This window comes from Hermetia illucens, chromosome 3, assembly GCF_905115235.1.
Source record: "Hermetia illucens chromosome 3, iHerIll2.2.curated.20191125, whole genome shotgun sequence".
Taxonomy (NCBI): Eukaryota; Metazoa; Arthropoda; class Insecta; order Diptera; family Stratiomyidae; genus Hermetia; species Hermetia illucens.
In genome coordinates this window covers 35,133,212-35,153,321 of record NC_051851.1, presented here as the reverse complement: position 1 = coordinate 35,153,321, position 20,110 = coordinate 35,133,212, and the positions used below count along the sequence as shown (strand labels likewise).

Here is a 20,110-nt window from a genome sequence, read left to right as displayed (position 1 = left end):
GACGAACTATTTTTAAGCTAAAAGAACTTCATAAATCTGTTGAGGCAATATCAATTCTTGAAACGAAAGTAGTTTTTATTTGGGATTTCAAGATATACAGAGAACGTGGACGCCTAATGAATGAAATTGTCCCCGTGACTCTGCTTTCTCTAACTTTATCTCCAAAGGAGATATCAACATGAACAAACAGAGGCTCGATAGAATGGAAGTCAACCTATGGCTCTATACTTTTGCACTTAAGACATAGTAAATTTTAAGACCTTATTGAAATCGGTTTATACAAAGGTAATTTATTCGGAAACCGTTCCATCTATTGACACGAATTTTGAAAGAATTGTTGGGGCTACCAACTCCTACGCATGCAGTTAATAATGTCATTTTATGTTCAGTTTAAGGGACTCTCCATATATGTAAAGAACAGGTGTGCATTTTTTTTACCAAATGTAGCCATGTTGGCCCTTCGGAAGAATCAGGAAAGAAGTGAATAGATAACTACTATGGCGGAAATCGGTTATCGTCCAAATAGAACCGTTATCATCAGTTTAGGTCAATGTATTTTTGAATGCAAAATGATAAATACCAACATTTCTATCGTCCCAACGGTAGTTGGTGTCAATTATTTTCAACAAATCCTCGTGTGGTTCATAGAATCGACCAAATCTTCACAGCTTATGGAACGTTCTAAATATGTTGAACAACACGTGATCTGGTAACTGGTCAAGCTAGATACATATGACGGGCTTGTCGAAGACAACATACTCATCGATGATAATCAAAAAAAGGGGGTAATGGCAGTGAAGAGGTACATAACAAAGAGAAATCATTATGTCACTATGGACGACTGCAAATGCCTGCCCACAGCTCAAGGCATATACGAAGGGGGACCCAAAAAAAACGGGAATTTCGTCATAACTTCTTTATTTCTCAATATTTTTACACCAAATTTTGATCACCTTCAAAGTATCCGCCTTTGACTACAACGCATTTCTACAAACGATTCTTCCATTGTTCAAAACATTTTCTAAATTCACTCATCGGGATTTCCTTTAAGCGTTCCAGCGATTTTTGTTTCACCTCCTCCACAGTAGCAAAACGCTTTCCTTTCATATTCCTTTTGAGTCGCACCACGATTCATCACCAGTAATCACCTTGGAAAAAAATTCAGGGTCCTTTTCGAGCTGATTTTGAGTCTCAAAACATGCCTGACGTCGACGCTACCTTTGCTCATCTGTGACAAGGCGCGGGACGAATCTGGCTGCAACCCTTCTCATGGGCAAATCTTCGGATAAAATTCTCTGAATTGAACTCCTTGACATTCCTGACATCTCACAGAGTCAGTCAATGGTTCGGCGACGGTCTTCATGAACGAGGGCATTGATTTTGTCGACGTTTTCATCAGTTCTTGACGTTGAGGGGCGTCCTGAACGAAGTTGGTGTTCAATAGACATTTCTCCATTTTTGAAACGTGAAAACCAATCGTAAACTTTGGTTTTACTTAAGGCAGCATCCCCATAAGCAGTCTTAAGCATTACAATAGTTTCCGCGGCCGATTTCCCCAATAGGAAACAAAATTTCACAGCCGCGCGTTGTTCTGCCATGACGTTTTCGCCGAAATGTAAAAAGTTGTTTTACTAAAAAAATCTCACAGGCGAACCGATGCGCTCACAGCGACACAACTTCGCACACTGACGCAGGTGGCGTAACACTAACGGGCATGTGGTCAAACAATAGGTTTCCCCACTCTCCCTCCCCATCATAGCGTAATTCCCGCAACTTATGGGTCCCCCCTCGTACGTTCACAAGAGCTCTGTAGTTTGCGAAAGGTAACGCATATCATTGGAATGCTGCTGATTGATATCTTGGTAAATCTAATGACCAGCATATAAGGTGAAGTGGGAGCGGAAAAAGCATGGGGAAATCAATTATAAATAATCTCACTCAGTTTCACACGGAGCATAGAGGTTCCTAATATCCTACAGGCTTATAGATACTTCACTCGATTGTCCACCCTGCGATGGAGTCCACGATGGTGCAGTAGAGACAGGAGGCACTTAGAGGCAACTTTGAGTAAATTATTTTTATAGAAGGGGTGGGGATAGATTCAGTTGGTAGAAAGCCTACAAACTACCGTATTTGAGCTAGTGTTGTTTTGAAGATTTTCTCCTCCTACAACTTAACTTTCTGTGCGGACGACTCAATTGGTTAGAGTGCTGGCCTGTCGTAGCGGAAAGCTGGAGACAGAGGGACTCGTTATCGTGACTGGATGTCGGATACCATTGAATTCAGTTGTGAATGACTACCTGAGCCAAATCAAGGTAATAATTTCGGGCGAGTGCAATGTGCACATTGCCTCCTACAAGGTACTGTAATCCTGTAGTGAATGAAGCGCTCTAGCACACTTCAAAGCCCTGATCTAATTGGATTATGGCCCAACGATTATTATTAACTTAATTTTAACAAAACTACCGCATTATTAAATGTGTTATTCTGTTGAAATAAAATATTCCGAACCACCCTATATTAATCTTAGAAAAAAAATAAGCGAATTCCACTCAAACTTTCCCCTCGATATTCGCTCCAAACATCCCATTTAATTTGCCCTTACTTGTGGATATCTAATCAAATTGTTATTAATCAAATCACTATAGAAAAATGTTGATCATCCAAGCCCATATCAACAACTGGCTCAATCTTTCCGAAGTTATCACAAGAGTCCTATTATCTCGATCTTAATCTGCCCAGGTGTTTCTAAAAGTTAGTAGCAAAGTTCGTAGCTTGGGCAGGTGTAGTATTGCACAGTGCATTGTTGACTCTCAAATAGTTTGCAGCCATGGAGTGGTTTTTACTGGTGACCTGTGTTTTAGTGGGCAGTTTACAAGGTAGGGTATCCTTTCGTGAAGTTGTCAGCATACCGTTTACCGTTTTTGTTAAAATCTATCGTTTGGTAGTTTTCATTCTAGGGTACTTACTTTCAGATAGTCGTTAATTGTGCTATAATGTAAAATACATATATTGCATTCGTCAGATTCAAACTAAGTTTTCATTTAGAAGGGATAATGTGTCTGGGAAGAAATTCGGACTGTGGTTGTTGTTTTGAAGCACTTCTGCATTTCCATATAATTTACATGCAGACATTCTGCAGATTGTACTATGTTCTATTTTTACATTTCTGATTTTATCAAGATAGACGTTATCTATAAAATTTTTGACTGAAATACATATGACTAGAGTACTTTGAGGGATTGTGTTTTCACTGTCCCTACTGCTTACCATACATGAGATGATTCTATTGCTACCTCCCACGATTTCGGTTCTTTTTATTTTCTTTTTTTCGATTTCGGTATTGCGTAAAATAAAACCTCATTAAAATCGGTTTAGTGTTTGCCTGTCTGTATGAAAATTCTTCAATAGAGGCGGAAAGATTCGAAAACCACCACACCTTCCGGAACTATCTATAGACATTACACCGTGCGTGGAGTACAGCCCTACCGGCTTATTCCAGACAAGTAGGCGTTCAGTATCGCTTGGTGATGGACAGCCCTGGGCAAGAAACGACGATAGATATTTAACATGCCCAAGAACTTTCGCAGATCCTTCACCGTGGTTGGTAGTGGAAAACTCTTAATCGCCTCAATCTTGCCTGGGTCAGGTTGGACACCGTCAGAGGTTACTAAGTGGCCGAGAAATTTCACCTGCCCCTGGAGGAATCTGTATTTTTCAACGTTGAGTACAAGTCCGGCCTCAAGAAGATGTTGAAAAATGCACTCGAGATGTTCCAAGTGCTTCTGAATAGGAAGCGACCATGATATCATCCATGGAGACGAAACAAAAGTTCAAGTTTCGTAAGACAGAGTGAATGAACCTCTGGAGAGTCTGCGCAGCGTTGCACAAGCCGAAAGTCATCTTAATGAACTCGAAGAGTCTGAAAGGTGTGCAGATAGCCCTCTTCGGAATGTCTTCGGGAGCGGCAGGAATTTGGTGGTACGCCTTGGCTAGATTCATAATCATAAGCGATAGCTAAGGGTGAACTTGAGATCAGTCCCCATCTGAGGTTTTGTTGGTGTTTCGGTAGCAGTAAAGTTTCGAAATTTTTAGATTGCTACTCCACAAATTACAAGCTCTTTAAGTGGCCCCGTACCACAAGGGGGATGAATCTGAGTGCCCCCTTAAACCTCAATGCACAGGGCTGAACAGCATGGAAAAAATCATTTTAAAGATATGGTTTAACTTACTCCTGTTATCTTTTTTCTATTTTCTTCTTTATGGGAGTATAGTTTACTCTCAGTATTATTGCAAATAATGCAGTGCAAGTGATGAACAAACAGGAGCGAGACAAATACACACAAAGCGACATTCAAGGTTACAACCTTAATTGAAACCCGGAGTATGTGATTAACAGGTCACATCGACTGCTGTATTGTCTATTTCTTACAGTTGACTGAGCTTTGAGTCTTAAGGGGAGTGGGTACCAAAAATTGAAAAAAAATAAAAAATTTTTTATTTGCTTAAAAAATTTTCAAGCTGTTCTGAATCTAGTGATAAGTCTAAAAAACAAAACCGACAACTAGAAGTACTTGAAAAAAATTATTGAATTTAATTGTTACGACTTGTGAGCTAGCGGACCATGAAAACAGTCAAAACCAAGACTATTTCATATTAAAAAGATGACATGTGATGAAACAATATGATATATATGATGATATACTACATCATATGAAAAGAGGTATAAAAAGAAACCAAAATTCATTGACAAATTTTTTTAATTAATTCACAACTTTCGATACATCAAAATTTTCCCTTGCTATAGGAAGTGTCACCTTCCTCTTCCAAATATGATTCTTCCAATTTCTTTTTGACATTTCTCGTTGTTTGCCTCGCTTTTTGTGACGTCTCCACATTTTTTCTTTCTGCCTTCTGAATTCTCTCGATGTCAGATTTCTTGAGATCGTCACAACATAACTTCCCTGGTTCAATACCTAGGTGATGAAGGACTCTACATCGGGTTATATTTCCGTCATTGAAGGTAGATACCGCATCATAAACCCTAAACTCAAGAGTTTTCCTTGTTACAAAGGTGGTCTTTGGAACGCGAGCCCAAATGACATTATTGAAACTTTCGTTCGGGTTTTGGGTTCGGCCATTAACACACTTTCGGAACAAGTCAGGGTGGGCCAGTTGTCGAAATACAAGCTTTATTTCATCCATCACTGTCCTGCTCAGGTGAAAATGTTTTGAATGATCATGCACACTATTTTCATTTTGACATTTCAGAAATCTGCACCAAGATGGTTTGCATAGGCCATGAATGGGGTGTTTATTAGACGATGCAATGTGGAAAATATTGCCCAAACTGCTTCTTTTATACTCTCAATTGTATTGTTCAGGTTGACGGATAGCATTACCATAAACATTTTGAATTTTGGTAATGACTGCATCCGTCAACGTGTTTTTTCCTCCAATTGGTTTTCCATCTTGGAGTTTTTTTCCCCAACTTTGATTTTAAATTGCGAAGACGGGTCCCCATTCTTTTTTGCACATGGCCTATGCATTCCAACTTGCGTATTTCGAAATCTGGCGCATACGGGTTACTCTTAACAACAGAAAGAAAGCCTTTCCAGTTTCCTTCACCAAGGTGCCCTTTATACCGCACATTGTAGTTCTGTTGTGACCTCCCAAATATCTGTTTGGCCACAGCAATTTCCATCGCCTTACTAAAGCTAATGAAATTTGCCTGGCAGTCAGCATCATGCTAATTTTTCAGTTTGCCAGAGCAATGGCAAAACTTTGACATTACTGCAGCGTCAATGACCTAAAATAAAATACAGTATACAATTTTTACTCAAATAACTGGTTTTGTGATTCCTTTACCTTACAAGTATCAATGGAGGTCGCACTGACAAGACCATTCAGGGAAGTGTCGTTCGTTTCCACGGCTTCCTTTACTGCATTCGCCATTGATCCCTTGGCCTCCTCTTTGGCAGCAGAAGCCAAGATGATGCTGTATGCAGCATGTTTGGTGATGGGAGGAGGCAGGTTCATAAGGCCGCATAAAGTTTTGCCTGCAGTAGGACCTGAGGGCACAGGCGAACCTGACATTCAAAGTGTCAAGGTCGGTTTGACCACTTAAAAATATATATAAATACCATCAAAAACAAAGTCAAAGAAAAAGCGACACTTCCACAATAACCTAAAAATTACTAACACCTCGAGCTTACCATGACAAGTTATACAACAACCCATGTTCCCCACGGATTTATTGAGAATTTCTATTCGAAACATAATGAACGCATTGGTATGTAAAATTGCAAGAAATATTACTTTACATACAAAAATTTATGAAATTATAATTTTCATTTCCCTCGAAGCTGTCGTACTCCTCTAAATGGTGGCTCACTTTCGAGAAGGAAGAGGAAAACGATTCTTCTGGAAGGGAGGATTCCGATTTCTCTTTGATGTACTTCTTGTACAGACCCTGTAATGGAAGATCCGGGTGTTGGCTTGGGGTAGAAGGTCGAGGTATCTCTTCCTGGCGTTCTTGGAGTCTTCGTCCCATAAACACTCTTTCTTTTTTTTTAAAAAAACACGTGCGCTTCGGGGCATCGCGAAAAAGTAATATAAACTATTATTAAATGACGCGAAATAACTCAAGTTGTTGAAACACGAGTTGAGGGTCACTTATACACGCTTCTCCGCGCTTCACATATGTCGTTTGATCTCGATTTTTCTTGTAGAATCGATAACAATCGTTCTCCCTGCACTCTGCAGGGATAGTAGAGAGTTGAAGCAACAACTCTAGGACGAAAAATCGAAAGAAAAATCACGTTTTTTCCGATTAATGTTCCTTTTTCTCGGAACCAGGTGAACTAATCGTTCTAGAATTTGCAAGGGTATAGATTAATGCTTCTTCTTTTAATTTGGTAGAACAATTTTAAATACAATACGTACATTCCGAAAAAAAATGTCAAAGTAGGAAGAACAGCAGGAATTTTTTCACAATTTTCATGTTGCTCTAAAAAAAGAGTACATTTAGAATCATTCCTTCTACCTTAAATGTTAAATACAGATTCATGAATAAATTGACAAAATTTCAATAAATTCGGACTAGTACTCTTTGAGAAAAAGGGTCAAATATGCGAGGTGTTTTCCCATATGGATAAACTTGCTACCCACTCCCCTTAAGAGGAAATTCTACTACGATGGTTTTCAGTTTCAGCGTGCAGCTTATCCATACTTTCTCATATATTATATTTTATATTTTATTTTTAACCAGGATCTCAAGGAGTCATCTGGCCATGCTCATCCAATGCAGATTGTCCAGTTACCGACACAGAATGTTCTGAATTGGGGGCGTGCCAATGTGCGAAGGGATATGTTTTCTCGGAGGATCTAACACGATGTCTTAAGGCAGCTAGATTCGGGGAAGAATGCGAAGAAACCAGTCAATGTTTAATTTCTCCTTCTGGAACATCTTGCGTAAGTGGGACTTGCCAATGTGCTGAAGGACAACAATACATCGAGGGTAGATGCTCAAAATATAGCAATTTAAATGAAGCCTGTACAAAGGTTAGTATGAAATCACCTGTATCCCATCGGATGTGTTAAGTGTTGAGTTTTCAGGATTCAGATTGTTACTTTGGATATGATCGACAATCTGTGTCTTGTACTAATGGGAATTGTCGATGTTCTGCCGGATACTATGAGCGCTATACGAACATTTGCCGCAAAAAGTCCGAAAGTAAGTTACACTACACTCAAGTTGTAAGGATAAATTATAACAAAATACACTTTTATATTAGGTGGCGAGCCTTGTGTTGTAAATGCAGACTGTGAAGGAACTGGATTCAATTGCGTAGGTTTCAAATGCCAAAGTGAATCTGAGGGTTTAGTTTACAAGGAAAATGAAGAGGGAATTCGAAGCAAACGATTCGCAAAGAATAATCAACCACAAGAAAAAATTGGAGGTCAACGAGCAAGTAAGTGAAAGCAATAAGCAAAAAGTCTCTTCCTGTGCTTGTATTAAATGTTTGAAGTATTTTTTAAAAAATCATATGGATTCCCTCCAGCTTTAATTGAGGAATACATCACCCAAATCAGAATATACCGGGTTAGAGATGCATTCATAACAGTCGGGAGCATCATTCACCTGAAAGCGATACAAATCCTTTCAAAGCACTGTGGCTTTTGTAAAGAATTATGTCAATTGGTAATCTTAGTGCTTTCGCGCAACCTTTTTTTTGTACAAGGGAGATCCGTGTATCCAATCCCCAAACGCTAGAAAGTCTATAGGAATCTTTTCTGCGATAATATACATTGTTTTAACCGTGGTTGCCTATGCGTACTGCGCAGTCTCAGCGCAATTAAATGAGTTGCTTAGCTACATTTCTCTGGTTCATGGTACTGATCCATGTATTCCTGCCTAAAGCAAGGCCTACGATCACATACGTGCAGTAATAATGCATTCCGTCGGCCCCTTTATCTCCCTTTTTCCATAGGGGTCTCTTCAAGAGGTAATACTCGACCAGTCCAATTAGGTAACTAAGGGTACTTAATTGTGTCAAAGTGTATAATCCAACCTCAGTTTACTGAACTTAAAATATTTTCGACGATAAGCAGCATCACGCTTCGTAAGGCGGTCTAGATTCTTCACGCCGAAATCGATATTGTTACTCTGATAGCTCTGACAGCTTCTTCTATAAGACTCTTCCCAATATCTTCCTCATAGTATCTAAATGGCAAATAAGGCCGATAAGAATAGGATACGCCGGTTGGTTTTTTTGGGGTTTGAGTAATACAACCAACTTCAGTCTTTTCTGTTTGGCAGGAACTAGTCCTTTCATCACAAAAAAAGTGCCAGCAAACTAATTGGGGTTGGCCTTAATAGTCTGAAAACTCTGTTAGAAATTCCGTCCAATCACGAGCCATGTTGTCCCCATTACATCCACAGATTAGTTCCTCGGTAACTAAAAGTATTGAGAGAAATTTCAGTTGTTTAGGCTACGAGGTTCGTCCCTTTTTTATATGGAAAAAGTTACTCGAACTGACTTTTGCCAACGTAACTTTTTCTTAGTCTGCTACTTTGGAACTCCTAGAGTTCTTGGTGCATCTCCTGGTGATTTGGCGTCCCTTTTAGTCTTTGGCGAAGTCTTCTCACTCGGAGACAATTTCCTTGTTACACTGGCCATTTTGTTTCCTACTGAGAAGCATGTAATGACAAAATGCGAGTACTACGGTCACAAGACGACCATCCTAGTGGCCGGAGACGGCAAAGAGGGGAGAGCTATCCCAAAATCTAAAAAGAAAAAACAAATGGCGAAGTTGATCGTGAAGGTCCGCGCATAATTATTGAAGCCCCATCGAAGTGTTCCTTTGTCATACAATTGCTTGTCTCTATGCTAGCTTGGGTCGGGAGTGTAGAGGTGTTAGTTGAGGACTTCAATCCCTTACGTGCCATTATTCAAAACTTCACGTGTCCTTTAACCGACCACTGCAACCTGATAATAAAAAAAGTGACTGACGGTTTTATCCAAGCCAGAGGCCACTCATTAAACCTCTGCCCTCGGAGCAGCGTGACCGAAAGTGGCTATAGGTCGCAATCGCTCCTTTATGAATAATGAGTACGAATTATACCCAAGTGAAATCCGCCTGTATACTATATTTAGACGTAAACTAGGCCGAAGCGAAATTATTTTGTTTGAGGATTGATAATCACATCAACACGGAACTTCGTGCTCATCGGTCGAATCGGTTTAAGGACATGTGACGTTATGTAATGACATATGCGGACCGAAATGTTCAAAGGACCTCCCCCCTCCAACATTCCGAAGCCTGGCTAGCATAAAGGCAAACAAGCGCGTGTATATGGAAAATTTCAATGGAGTTCACGGTAAATTTCTCTCTTTTCTTTTTATCTCTAGGATAGTCGTTTTTTGATCATCGTAATCGCTTTTATGGAATTGGTCTTTGTCGAAGATTATTGATTGACGGTGGTAAGAGGCCACGAGGAAAGATCCTGTGAGTTGGGTTGATCCTTCTACGTAGAATGCAAAGGAAACGAATGCATATATCGCTTTACGTGTTTAAAAATTGCATCAAGTGTGGTTGGTTACGCTTTAATCCGCTAACCTGAAGACGCACTTAATGCAACCTGCCTCAGCTCGTGCAGTACATTTTTATGACAACTGTGACCATGGGCATAGACATGACAATTTGTCAATCAACCAGTTTCTCTCTTGCGTTGGAAAACAAATTTAAAACAAAAAGGATCGCGATAATTCAATCTTTGCAGAGAGGACGGTTCCTTGTAGGATATCAGCAGGGATGCTGCACCGTGAGGACCGTTGCTATATTAATTTCCACTTGAAAGAGTCGTTCAACTAGGAAACTAATAATTAAGGTTTAAGGCCATCTGCACCTCCGAGGATATTAATTAATTCATAGGCAGGTTTGCATCGCCGTACGGAGTCAAAAGGGCAGGTTATTGTAAATGGCTTGTAATTAATCTCGAGCAAGATGTCGATTTCTAAGATTTCTAACTGGAATTATTGATTTGATGGTCCTCCGAAGATTTCGGCGGGATCCATCGTATATATGCAGAACTTTTTTTGGGCGCTTCGTCCAGTCCAAGAATACTATATATAGGAGAAGCAAACCCAGCGACAAAGGAGCACACAATCTCATTGTGTACCTTTCGGGTAGGGACGATGGTCTGAGACCTATATGGCTAATGTCTTGGTGTACCGATGTCACTTTTTCTTGTGTGTATTTCTCTATCCTATTCCAGCAGAAAATGTATCCAGAAGATTGCATCTACTTCTTTGTTTCACGGTTCCTAGGAGAGCAAATATGAATCTATTGCTGACAATGTTGCGCGAGTTTGTTTTCACCAAGCTTCCCATAGAGGAATTTTGAAGCATCATTCGCTCAGTGATTCTATTAAGATCCATTACCCTTAATCCGAAACGATTCTTTAAGGTATTATAGTTCGGCCATTGTTTCCCGTGAGGATATTAGAAACCATAAACAGCAGTGTTATGACAGATACAGCTACGTGCTCGTAGCCATCTGCTCGCAACCACGTGGGCGCACACCAATGCACTGCATCACAAACACGGTACTAACACTCACTCTTATGCCTGGCAGTTTTGGCATGCAAGTCCCATCGCAATGTGCAATGATTTTCCGTCTCCATAATATTTCAGAGAAAGCGCTGGAAGTTGAATCGTCTGTATATAGTCCTCTTGGTCCAGCCCAATCCGTATATTTCGGGCTAATGAGGTTATTGTTGCGCTGACTTTTTGAAGTGTTTTTTTTTTTAATGGGGGCAGCTTTGCCGAGTCATGGGAATATTTTTTTTTGGAATTTTTTGTATGAACAGAGTCAGTTTCTAAATAACCTTCGTTATAGGGTTCTTTTGGTAACAGACGTGCTTGGTATCACTAAAGTCGACCGCGCTCTTTCCGGCCGATGGAATGCTGAACATTCGCCTGTGCTTGGTAGCATTCCGCCACATGCTGGTGGATGTCGTCCACGGAGAAAGCTCAAGTTCTCTATGTACCTCCATATTTGCCTCATTGTCTAAGATGACGAAACTAATAGAGGCCCGTATGATTAGCAGGGTTTGCGCGTTGACGCCATGGATGGCATTTTTTGTAATCACGTGTGGTTTTTGTTTGTCGTGTAGGAATAGTTAGGCACGTAGGGAAACGCTTATGAGCTGTCCTTCCCATCACAACTCCGGCGAATATGAATTCTTTTCTACAGCTGGTGCCATAGTCAACAGAACCATACTTTATTTTGTACGTTGTTGATGCCTGCAGGTCTCCGATGGTCTCCGTAGTACTTGCTGTTGAGGAGGATTCGATGGATGACGTTTTCTATTTTTTAGAAAGTTTTTGTTAGCCGAATGAAAAACTATTTTCTCAGTAGCTCTCAGAACTTTTACAATCAGTAAATTTGCTGATGATGCAAGGTGCTTTTTGCCGAAGCAATCATAAAATCCGCGACAGCTATTACGGCCAGAAACTCTACCCTGTTCTCAGCCACTTACCCAGGCTGGCGTCGATTAGGTAGCCCCAGAAACACATGGCGCAAAATAGTAGAGGAGGGGTGTAAGCCTCTCGGGAATACTTGGAAAAAGGTGGCGAACCGGAAACGGTGACGTGTAGGGAAGGTAGAGGTGCTATATTCCATATAGGGGAAATTGGTTACAATATATATAGATACATATATGACAGGCGATGACGGCTCTACGGTTTCTTACCAGGACAGAGGTAAATCTTCAGACGCTACCTCACCCTCTGCCCTGGGAGCAGCGTGAACGAAGCGGCTCGCAGATGGACTTAGGACCCCACAATTCTAAAAAAATATTTTCAGCTCTGGTCAAGCTCTGGTCAATCAGGCGGTTTGCGCTCAATATAATTCGTAGTCATGTCGTGTTCTGCGAATTATGTAAAGGAGCACCCAACATCTGCAAGCCGCTTCGGTCACGCTGCTCCCAGGGCAGACGTGAGGCAGCGTCTGACGATTTGCCTCTGCCCTGGTAAGAAACCGGAAAGCCGACATCGCCTGACATTTTTTTTTAAAGTTTGGGTGCTAAGCCCTAAACGAGGGGTCTGTGGACTAAAAAAAGAGGGAGTAAGTTGCTCTCCATTTGGTCCGGTCCAGCATTAAGTTGATGCGGACTTAGGACTCCACGATTCACAAAAAAAAAAATATATGGCCTTTTCTTATTGATGCATAGGTAGGAGCCTACAAAGTAATGTATGTTTTCCACACAGGTATTGGCGACAGATGCACAAACTACATGCAGGAATGCAATGGTCTTGTAAATTCCGTTTGCGCTGATGGACGTTGCGTATGTAAGATTGGATATTATGAAGAAGATGATTTATGCTATGCAGGTAATTTGTCTGTTTTATGAAAACTAATAAATGAGATTATGTATTTTACCTTTTGGCAGAATTGGGTGAAAAGGCACCAAGTGAGGATTCCTGTCAAAACTCATTTGACCCGGAAAGTGGGTTGTGTCTTTGTGAAAAGAACTTTTTCTACGAACCAGGATTGAGAGAATGCAGAAAACGTAGGAGATATTTATCTGAGATCTCTACCGAACATGTTCAAATTTTATCATTTATTTTATTTTCAATAGCGATTGTCGTTGAAGAAGGAAGATGCGTTTCGGATAGTCAATGCAGCCCCTTCGGGGCGTCCCACTGCAGGGAGGAAAGGCCCAGAACTTGCGAATGCCTCAAATATGCAAGTTATGATGAGGATGCTCAGATGTGCATACCCACTGAAGGTTTAGGGTCATACTGTGAGGACTCTACTGAATGTCATTTAACGAACACAGTTTGTTCCGACGAGCACATCTGCGTTTGTAAAGAGAATTTCACAGAATCTGGTGATACATGCATACCTGGTAAGTAGTTATGAGTGGCAACGAAACTGAAATTTTTGTTAGTAAAGGTAAAGTGAGAATAGAGAGTAAAGAGGTAAGAATAGAGCAAAGTTCTACTCTTATCACGAAAATTGAATAAATGAAATAATGTTCATTAACTACTATTTCTTATATTACTTAATAGTTTGGATTTATTTTTCTATTTGATAGGTTTAGGCGCAGAATGTCGTTCTTCGCAGGAATGCTCGACCGAAAATTCAGTTTGTGATGAGAATGTTTGCCGATGTGCAAATGGATACGTCAATTTTGATAAGGGATGTCTTAAGGAGGGTAAGTCCTAGTGGATGCAGGAGTCTAATATTAAATGTGGATGGAATTTAAAATTTCGTCCTGCCGAACGTTTTTTTAAAATTTATATTTCAAAGGCTTGGGGTTTTAGCAAGCGAAATTGCGACTCCTGAGCCGCGTTCTACAAGACGACGCTACTTTGGGCGTGTCATCTATTCCGTATATTGGAGATGATCCAACCCTTAGTGGTAAATATTCCTGGTAGAGAAAGAAGAGATATGGCAAACTCCGCCAGATGGAACAAGGGTGTAGATCAGGACACTAGGTAGCTTGTTGACTTCGTATGCTTTATGTGAGAATATTTGAGTATAAAATAGGTGCACTTGCACATAGCTCGTATGTTCGGCTATTCACTTGAATCTGGTACTGTCATTCTACACATTATATAATGTCTTAGAGTTCAATAAATTCACTCAAAACAGATAATTTTCAACTACCGTAACTTTGTTAATAATAATAGCATTTGCACAAAATTTTTTTTGTTTCGTGTTACAAATTATGCTGATATAATTGATTCTAGAATGATGTTAAGGAAGATTTGCAATATATTAAATCAGTCATGGGCAGGGGTGGAGGGAGTAATTTGAGGTCTTCCTGGGGAGAGGCATCATTATAATCACTTTCAGATTTTCGGTTGGATAGTTATTGAAAATGGGTTTAAATTTGAACCCCCTTCTTTCCTTTTACAACCAAAGTAAAAACTAAGATTTGTCTTCGAAAGTGCTATTCTAGGCCTTTCGTTGGCTATATCTGGCAAACAAAGTTTTTCACCTCCTTTTCGCATATATAGATAAAACTACGCCCTTCATTGTACGCCAAATTTTGTGTCAATAAATACAAACATTTCCGAACAAAGTTTATGTGACAGGCAGACATTAACCGATTTTAATAAGAATTTGTTTTACATAAAACCTTAAAAAGTGTGACGTCTCAGAGCTAAGAGGAGATTGGTTTCGTGATGTAAGATTCAGGTCATTCTTTCACGGATCCCCTCTCAGAAACTACTCAACTATTCTATAAGGTGCTTAGGCCTTGTATACCGATATCTGCTCAAATAATGTTATTAGTAGTATATTACTATGATTTCAGGAAATTGGGTGGGAACCTTCCTTAAGTTTAACCTGGAGTCATACAATTTTGCAGTAATATAGGCTTTTATACCTGAAACGCCCAGCTTTGAACTTACTTCGATTAGATACTTGATCCTGTGTATTTGTTGAATTGTGGAATCACTTTTACGTAAACCAAATTGGTGAGCTGGTATAAGAATTGGCTTCACAATAATGACACCTCTTTCAAATAACTTGGCGGTAGAATAGCCGATCAAATTCGATTTTAATTGACGTTTTCCCTGGTTTAGGGATCATTATAACTTTGGCCAATTTCCATTCTCGAGGAATTTATTTTAATTTAACCGATGCGTTGATTATTTGCATAAACTTCATTAGGACCTTTCTTGTAGTTCATTCAATATTCTCCCTGTAATAAGCTGGTAGTGAAGAGCTTTATTAATAATAATAATCGTTGGCACGAGAATCCAAGTGGATCTGGGGCTTGAAGCATATTTAAGACTGTAAAGGTAAACTACACTAGGTACATTGTAGAAAGCAATGTGGTCAGCATTGCGCTCGCCCGTGATTATTACCTTGATTTGACTCCGGTACTCATTCACAGCAAAGTCGACTGCTACTGTACTGGAAATTAGGTTCCTCAGTGTTAATACCTTGCGACTCCTTATCTTTTCGAAGACTCTTCTGCAGTTCTACTTTTCTCTTCATTGCAGAGATCTCCAATACTGTCAATACCCTTTTGAGTCACGCATATCGTGCTCATCCTGGAACTGGAGTGTCTCTGAAGCCCTCAAAGTCTTTTATGCCTTACTGAATAGGAATTTCAGAAAAGTGTGCGAATACTTTATTAGAAACCACACATCAAAGTAGTAGATGTGGAACTTCGAGTTATCTGCTATTAAGTATTCTAACTAAATATTCGCCATTATACTATAAAATTTGTGTGTCCTTGCTAATTGTCATTACTTCGAACGCTAACTGAGCGCTGTGATTTTCGTTCAAAGGGGGGGGCGAAACGTGGACTGGTACCCACGATGGAGTACACAACCTGGGAAACGCCTGCTGCAGCAACACCAACAGCTCTACTATCAAACATGATCTCCATCTCAACGGGGTGATCGTTGGGAGTTCTTCCTTAATAAGAAACTGCAGACGAAGAAGGGTGAAGACGAGTCTTCCACACTTAAAACAGGAGGGTTGGGTAGGGCTGACAATCCTACACGGAAAAACGAGTTACGGAAGGAGCCTCGGGCAGGTTGGATTTTACAACGACGAACCCGGTAAAGAAAACGGAATAACGATTTGCCAATTTTCTCATAGAACGTGCCCTCCTTGCTAGCCGATACCCTGCTTCAATATTGGGGTGATGTAATAGCGTTGCAAGAGTTGCGTTGGAAGAAGAACCCTTTCACCATACATTATAGCGACCATCCGGTAAACCATGTGCTCGGAGTATGTTTCTTGGTCAGCTATGAAACCTACTGTCCAGGTGTGATATCAAAATCATACCTGGAGATTTTAACAGTCAAGCAGGAAACAAACATACGTGGGCCTCTCGAGGCGGAACCACTTTCAACCAAATTCAACCGTCACCTCTTAGCTTTTGTGAATGTCAGAATATAGAGGAAGACCAATATAGATTCGGACCATTATTTCGTTGGCATGTGCTCCGAGCTCGAATAACAATACTACTTCGATTCCCTTCTGACAATCAAGTGAGAGTGAACACTGAGGCCATCCCTAACAGAGTCCTCCGTATCACCTATAAAGGGGAAATGGATGCTGCAATAACCGAAGCTAACGGGGATCCTGGAGATGAAGCATTAACAAATGATATTCACAACTACGTGAAGAATATTATCATTGGTACGGCCACAAACATACTTGGCCCCAGACGCAAAAACAGTCGGAACGACTGGTTCAACGATGAACATAAGACAGTAATGGAACGGAAGAATGCTGCATACCGGGCAATGTTGCACTCTCAAAAAACGGGCACGTGCAGAGAGCTATCCCAAACTTCGTAGAGTGGACAAGCGACTTCACAGAAAGAAAAATGTAGTCTGAGATAACCAACAAATTTGTGAACTCGAAAAGTACAGGGAGCAACGGCACCAGGCACGGTAGTTTTACCAACAAGTCAGCAAGATGAAGCGTTTTACACCACGGTGCTCATCCTGAGGAGACAAAGAGGGAAATATGCTTTTAGCCAGAATGGGCATATTGGAGCGATGGTCTGAGTACTTAGATGGTGCTGCCGCCACCAAGTAGGGAAAAAACAGTCTGTGCAATCCACCGACTTAAAAATCATAAGTCACCAGGAACCGATGGAAGTACAGATGAACTGGTTCAATATGGAGGCGACTAACTACACCATCAACTTATGCTCACGGTGTGGGACAGCGAACCAATGCCTGAAGATTGCCAACGAGGCATTATCTACTCCATACATAAAAAGGGAGATATCACAAAGTGCACTTGCTTGCTCGGCCGAATAGCCCCATACGACCAGAACATTATTGGCCCATACTAAAGAGGCTTCATTTCAAATCAACAACAGATGAGATTTTCTTTCTACGACAAGCCGACAAGACCGCCTAAAATAACATAGCTAGGGTAAAATTATACGCAGCCATGAGAGAATTTGGTATCTCGACGAAACTCACTGACCCTGACCAATGTGCGAGGCCAGATAAAAGCAGCAGAATGACTCTCGAGACCATCCATCATCAACAACGGTCTAAGAAAAGGAGGTACTCTATCATGCGTCTTTTTTTAACCTGGTCCTAGAAAATATTATCCGCGATGCAGATAATAATGCAAGAGACCCCATTCTCTTCAAGTCCACCGGAAAGTCTATATATCTATGGTAGAAAAAGCAGACGAGGCAGACCCTGCCTAAGATGGAGCGATGGCGTAGGTCGATATCGAATTGGTGGACCTCGGCGCAAAACCGGGATGTCTGGAGTTCCTTATTAAGGCAGGCCTAGACCGGATACCGGTTGTCGCGCCGTTGTTGATGATGATGATTTTCGTTACTTTATATTTTGAATTAATATGATGAAGACTTGGATTTTTCTGGCTTGCATTTAAATGTGCATATGTATATATATTAAGGATCATTGCGTTATTATATACATATTTTAACAAAATTTCATTTATTTTAGCTACTGCCGTTTGTGGTAACTGCACTCAAGCAATCCAATGTCAGGCGCTTATGGGAGATTTAGCAGAATGCAATAACAACGAGTGTAGGTGCAGCAGTGCAAGTCACCTAAACAATGATAAGTGTCACGAGAAAAGGAGTAGGTTCAAATTATCCATGGTTTACAAGCTAATAAACTGAATTAATTTAAATCTAGTGATCGGAGACTCATGCAAAAGTACATCTGAATGCTTTGTGGATGAAAACCAGTCTCTTGTCGAATGCCGGAACTCTATTTGCCAATGTAAATTTGGATTCGTTACAGATGAGATCAAGAAAATATGCATTGGACATGGAAGAAGTACGTAATGAAATCTTATTTTATTATATATGCTGTTTGAATTATATCCATCATCATCATCCTACAATTTACTGCCTTTATCAATTTTAATATACTAAAAAATTTAAACAAAAACTCCTATTTCTCAGATTCTTCCCAACAAAACATGGCGTCACCAATCAGTATAGTGGCTTTTCTGGTAGCAATTGCAGCAGCAACTAGGAATAATGTTCACTAATCTATTTTAATTGTAAAAACAGACTTTTGCAAATTTTTAGTAGAGTTAAAATGCCTTGTGTATATATTTAAATAATAGTTTGGTTTTTTTTCGTTGAAGTTGAGCAATTTATGAACATTCTATGGATTCATGTCGAATCAGAATAAAATGTATCAATGACTGTTTAATCACAATTGTTTCATTCATCATTATCAACGGCGCAACAATCGGTATCCGGTCTAGGCTTGCCTTAATAAGGAACTCCAGACATCCCCGCCTTGCGCCGAAGTCCACCAATTCGATATCCCTTAAAGCTATCTGGCGTCCTGACTTACGCAATCGCTCCATCTGAGGCAGGGTATGCCTCGTCTTCTTTTTCTACCATAGATGTTGCCCTTATAGACTTCCCGGGTGGGATCATCTTCATCCATATAGATTAAGTGACCCGCCCACCGTAGCCTATTGAGACGGATTTTATCCCCAACTTGACGTTCATTGTATCGCTCATAGATTTCATTGTTATGTAGGGTACGGAATAGGCCATCCTCATGTAGGGGGCCAAAAATTCTGCGGAGGATTCTTCTCTCGAACGTGGCTAAGAGTTCGCAATTTTTCTTGCTAAGAACCCAAGTTTCCGAGGAATACATGAGGATTGGCAAGATCATTGTCTTGAACATAAGAGCTTTGACCCTATGGTGAGACGTTTCGAGCGGAACAGTCTTTGTAAGCTGAAATAGGCTCTGTTGGCTGACAACAATCGTGCGCGGATTTCATCATTCTAGCTGTTATCGGTTATGATGATCGACCCTAAGTAGGAGAAATTATCAAGTTGTAGTCTCCTATATTTATTCTTCCCATTTGACCAGTGTGGTTTGATGTTGTTGGTTGGTTGGTTTTTGGTGCTGACGTTGCCACCATATACTTTGTCTTGTCATCATTGATGTGCAGCCCAAGATCTCGCGCCAATCACCGCCTGCTCGATCTGGACGAAGGCAGTGCGTCCGTCTCCGGTCGTTCTTTCCATGATATCAATATCGTCAAAATAGGTCAGTAGTTGGGTGGACTTAAAGAGGATCGCACCCCTCCCATTTACCTCAGCATCAAGGACCACTTTCTCTAGGGCCCTTGTCGTAGACCGTTGTTGATGTCAAATGGTCTTGAGAGTGATCCTGCTGCTTTTATCTGGCCTCCCACATTGGTCAGAGTAAGCCTAGTCAGTCTTATCAATTTCGTCGGGATACCGAATTCTCTCACGGCCGTGTACAGTTTTACCCTGGCTATGTTATAATAGGCGGCTTTAAAGTCGATTAAAAAATGGTGCAACTGATGTCCATATTCCAACAGTTTTTCAATCGCTTGCCGAGGATTTTTTGCGGCTGGGGTCAAGTATGTTTGTAGTCGCATCAATGATAACGTTCTTCAAATGATTGTGAAGATCATTTTTTGATACTTCATCTCCAGGATCTCTTTTGACTGCGGTTATTGCGGCACCCATTTACCTCTTATAGGTGTTGCGGAGGGCTGTGTTAAGAATGGCTTCAGTGTTAACTCTCACTTGATTGTCAGAGGGGATTGTGGGCGGTGTTATTATCCG

The 20,110-nt window shown here is 40.6% G+C and overlaps 1 protein-coding gene across 1 annotated transcript; it reads left to right on the top strand.

Moving 5' to 3' along the window:
* The first annotated feature begins 2,729 nt into the window (after window positions 1-2,729).
* LOC119653040 (prion-like-(Q/N-rich) domain-bearing protein 25) lies at window positions 2,730-18,704 on the top strand. Its single transcript, XM_038057496.1, has 11 exons — window positions 2,730-2,879; window positions 7,271-7,563; window positions 7,618-7,735; window positions 7,797-7,973; window positions 12,777-12,899; window positions 12,959-13,078; window positions 13,148-13,417; window positions 13,607-13,726; window positions 17,982-18,119; window positions 18,177-18,320; window positions 18,449-18,704. The coding sequence occupies exons 1-11, from the start codon at window positions 2,831-2,833 to the stop codon at window positions 18,535-18,537; spliced, it is 1,641 nt and encodes a 546-aa protein (XP_037913424.1). The 5' UTR covers window positions 2,730-2,830; the 3' UTR covers window positions 18,538-18,704.
* Window positions 18,705-20,110: the final 1,406 nt, after the last annotated feature.

Excerpts from the sequence above, each read along its gene's own strand:
- LOC119653040 (XM_038057496.1), top strand. The coding sequence starts at position 2,831 with ATGGAGTGGTTTTTACTGGTGACCTGTGTTTTAGTGGGCAGTTTACAA. Across the intron at positions 13,079-13,147 it reads ATTGAGAGAATGCAGAAAAC|CGATTGTCGTTGAAGAAGGA; the intron begins GTAGGAGATATT and ends TATTTTCAATAG. Across the intron at positions 18,321-18,448 it reads ATGCATTGGACATGGAAGAA|ATTCTTCCCAACAAAACATG; the intron begins GTACGTAATGAA and ends CCTATTTCTCAG.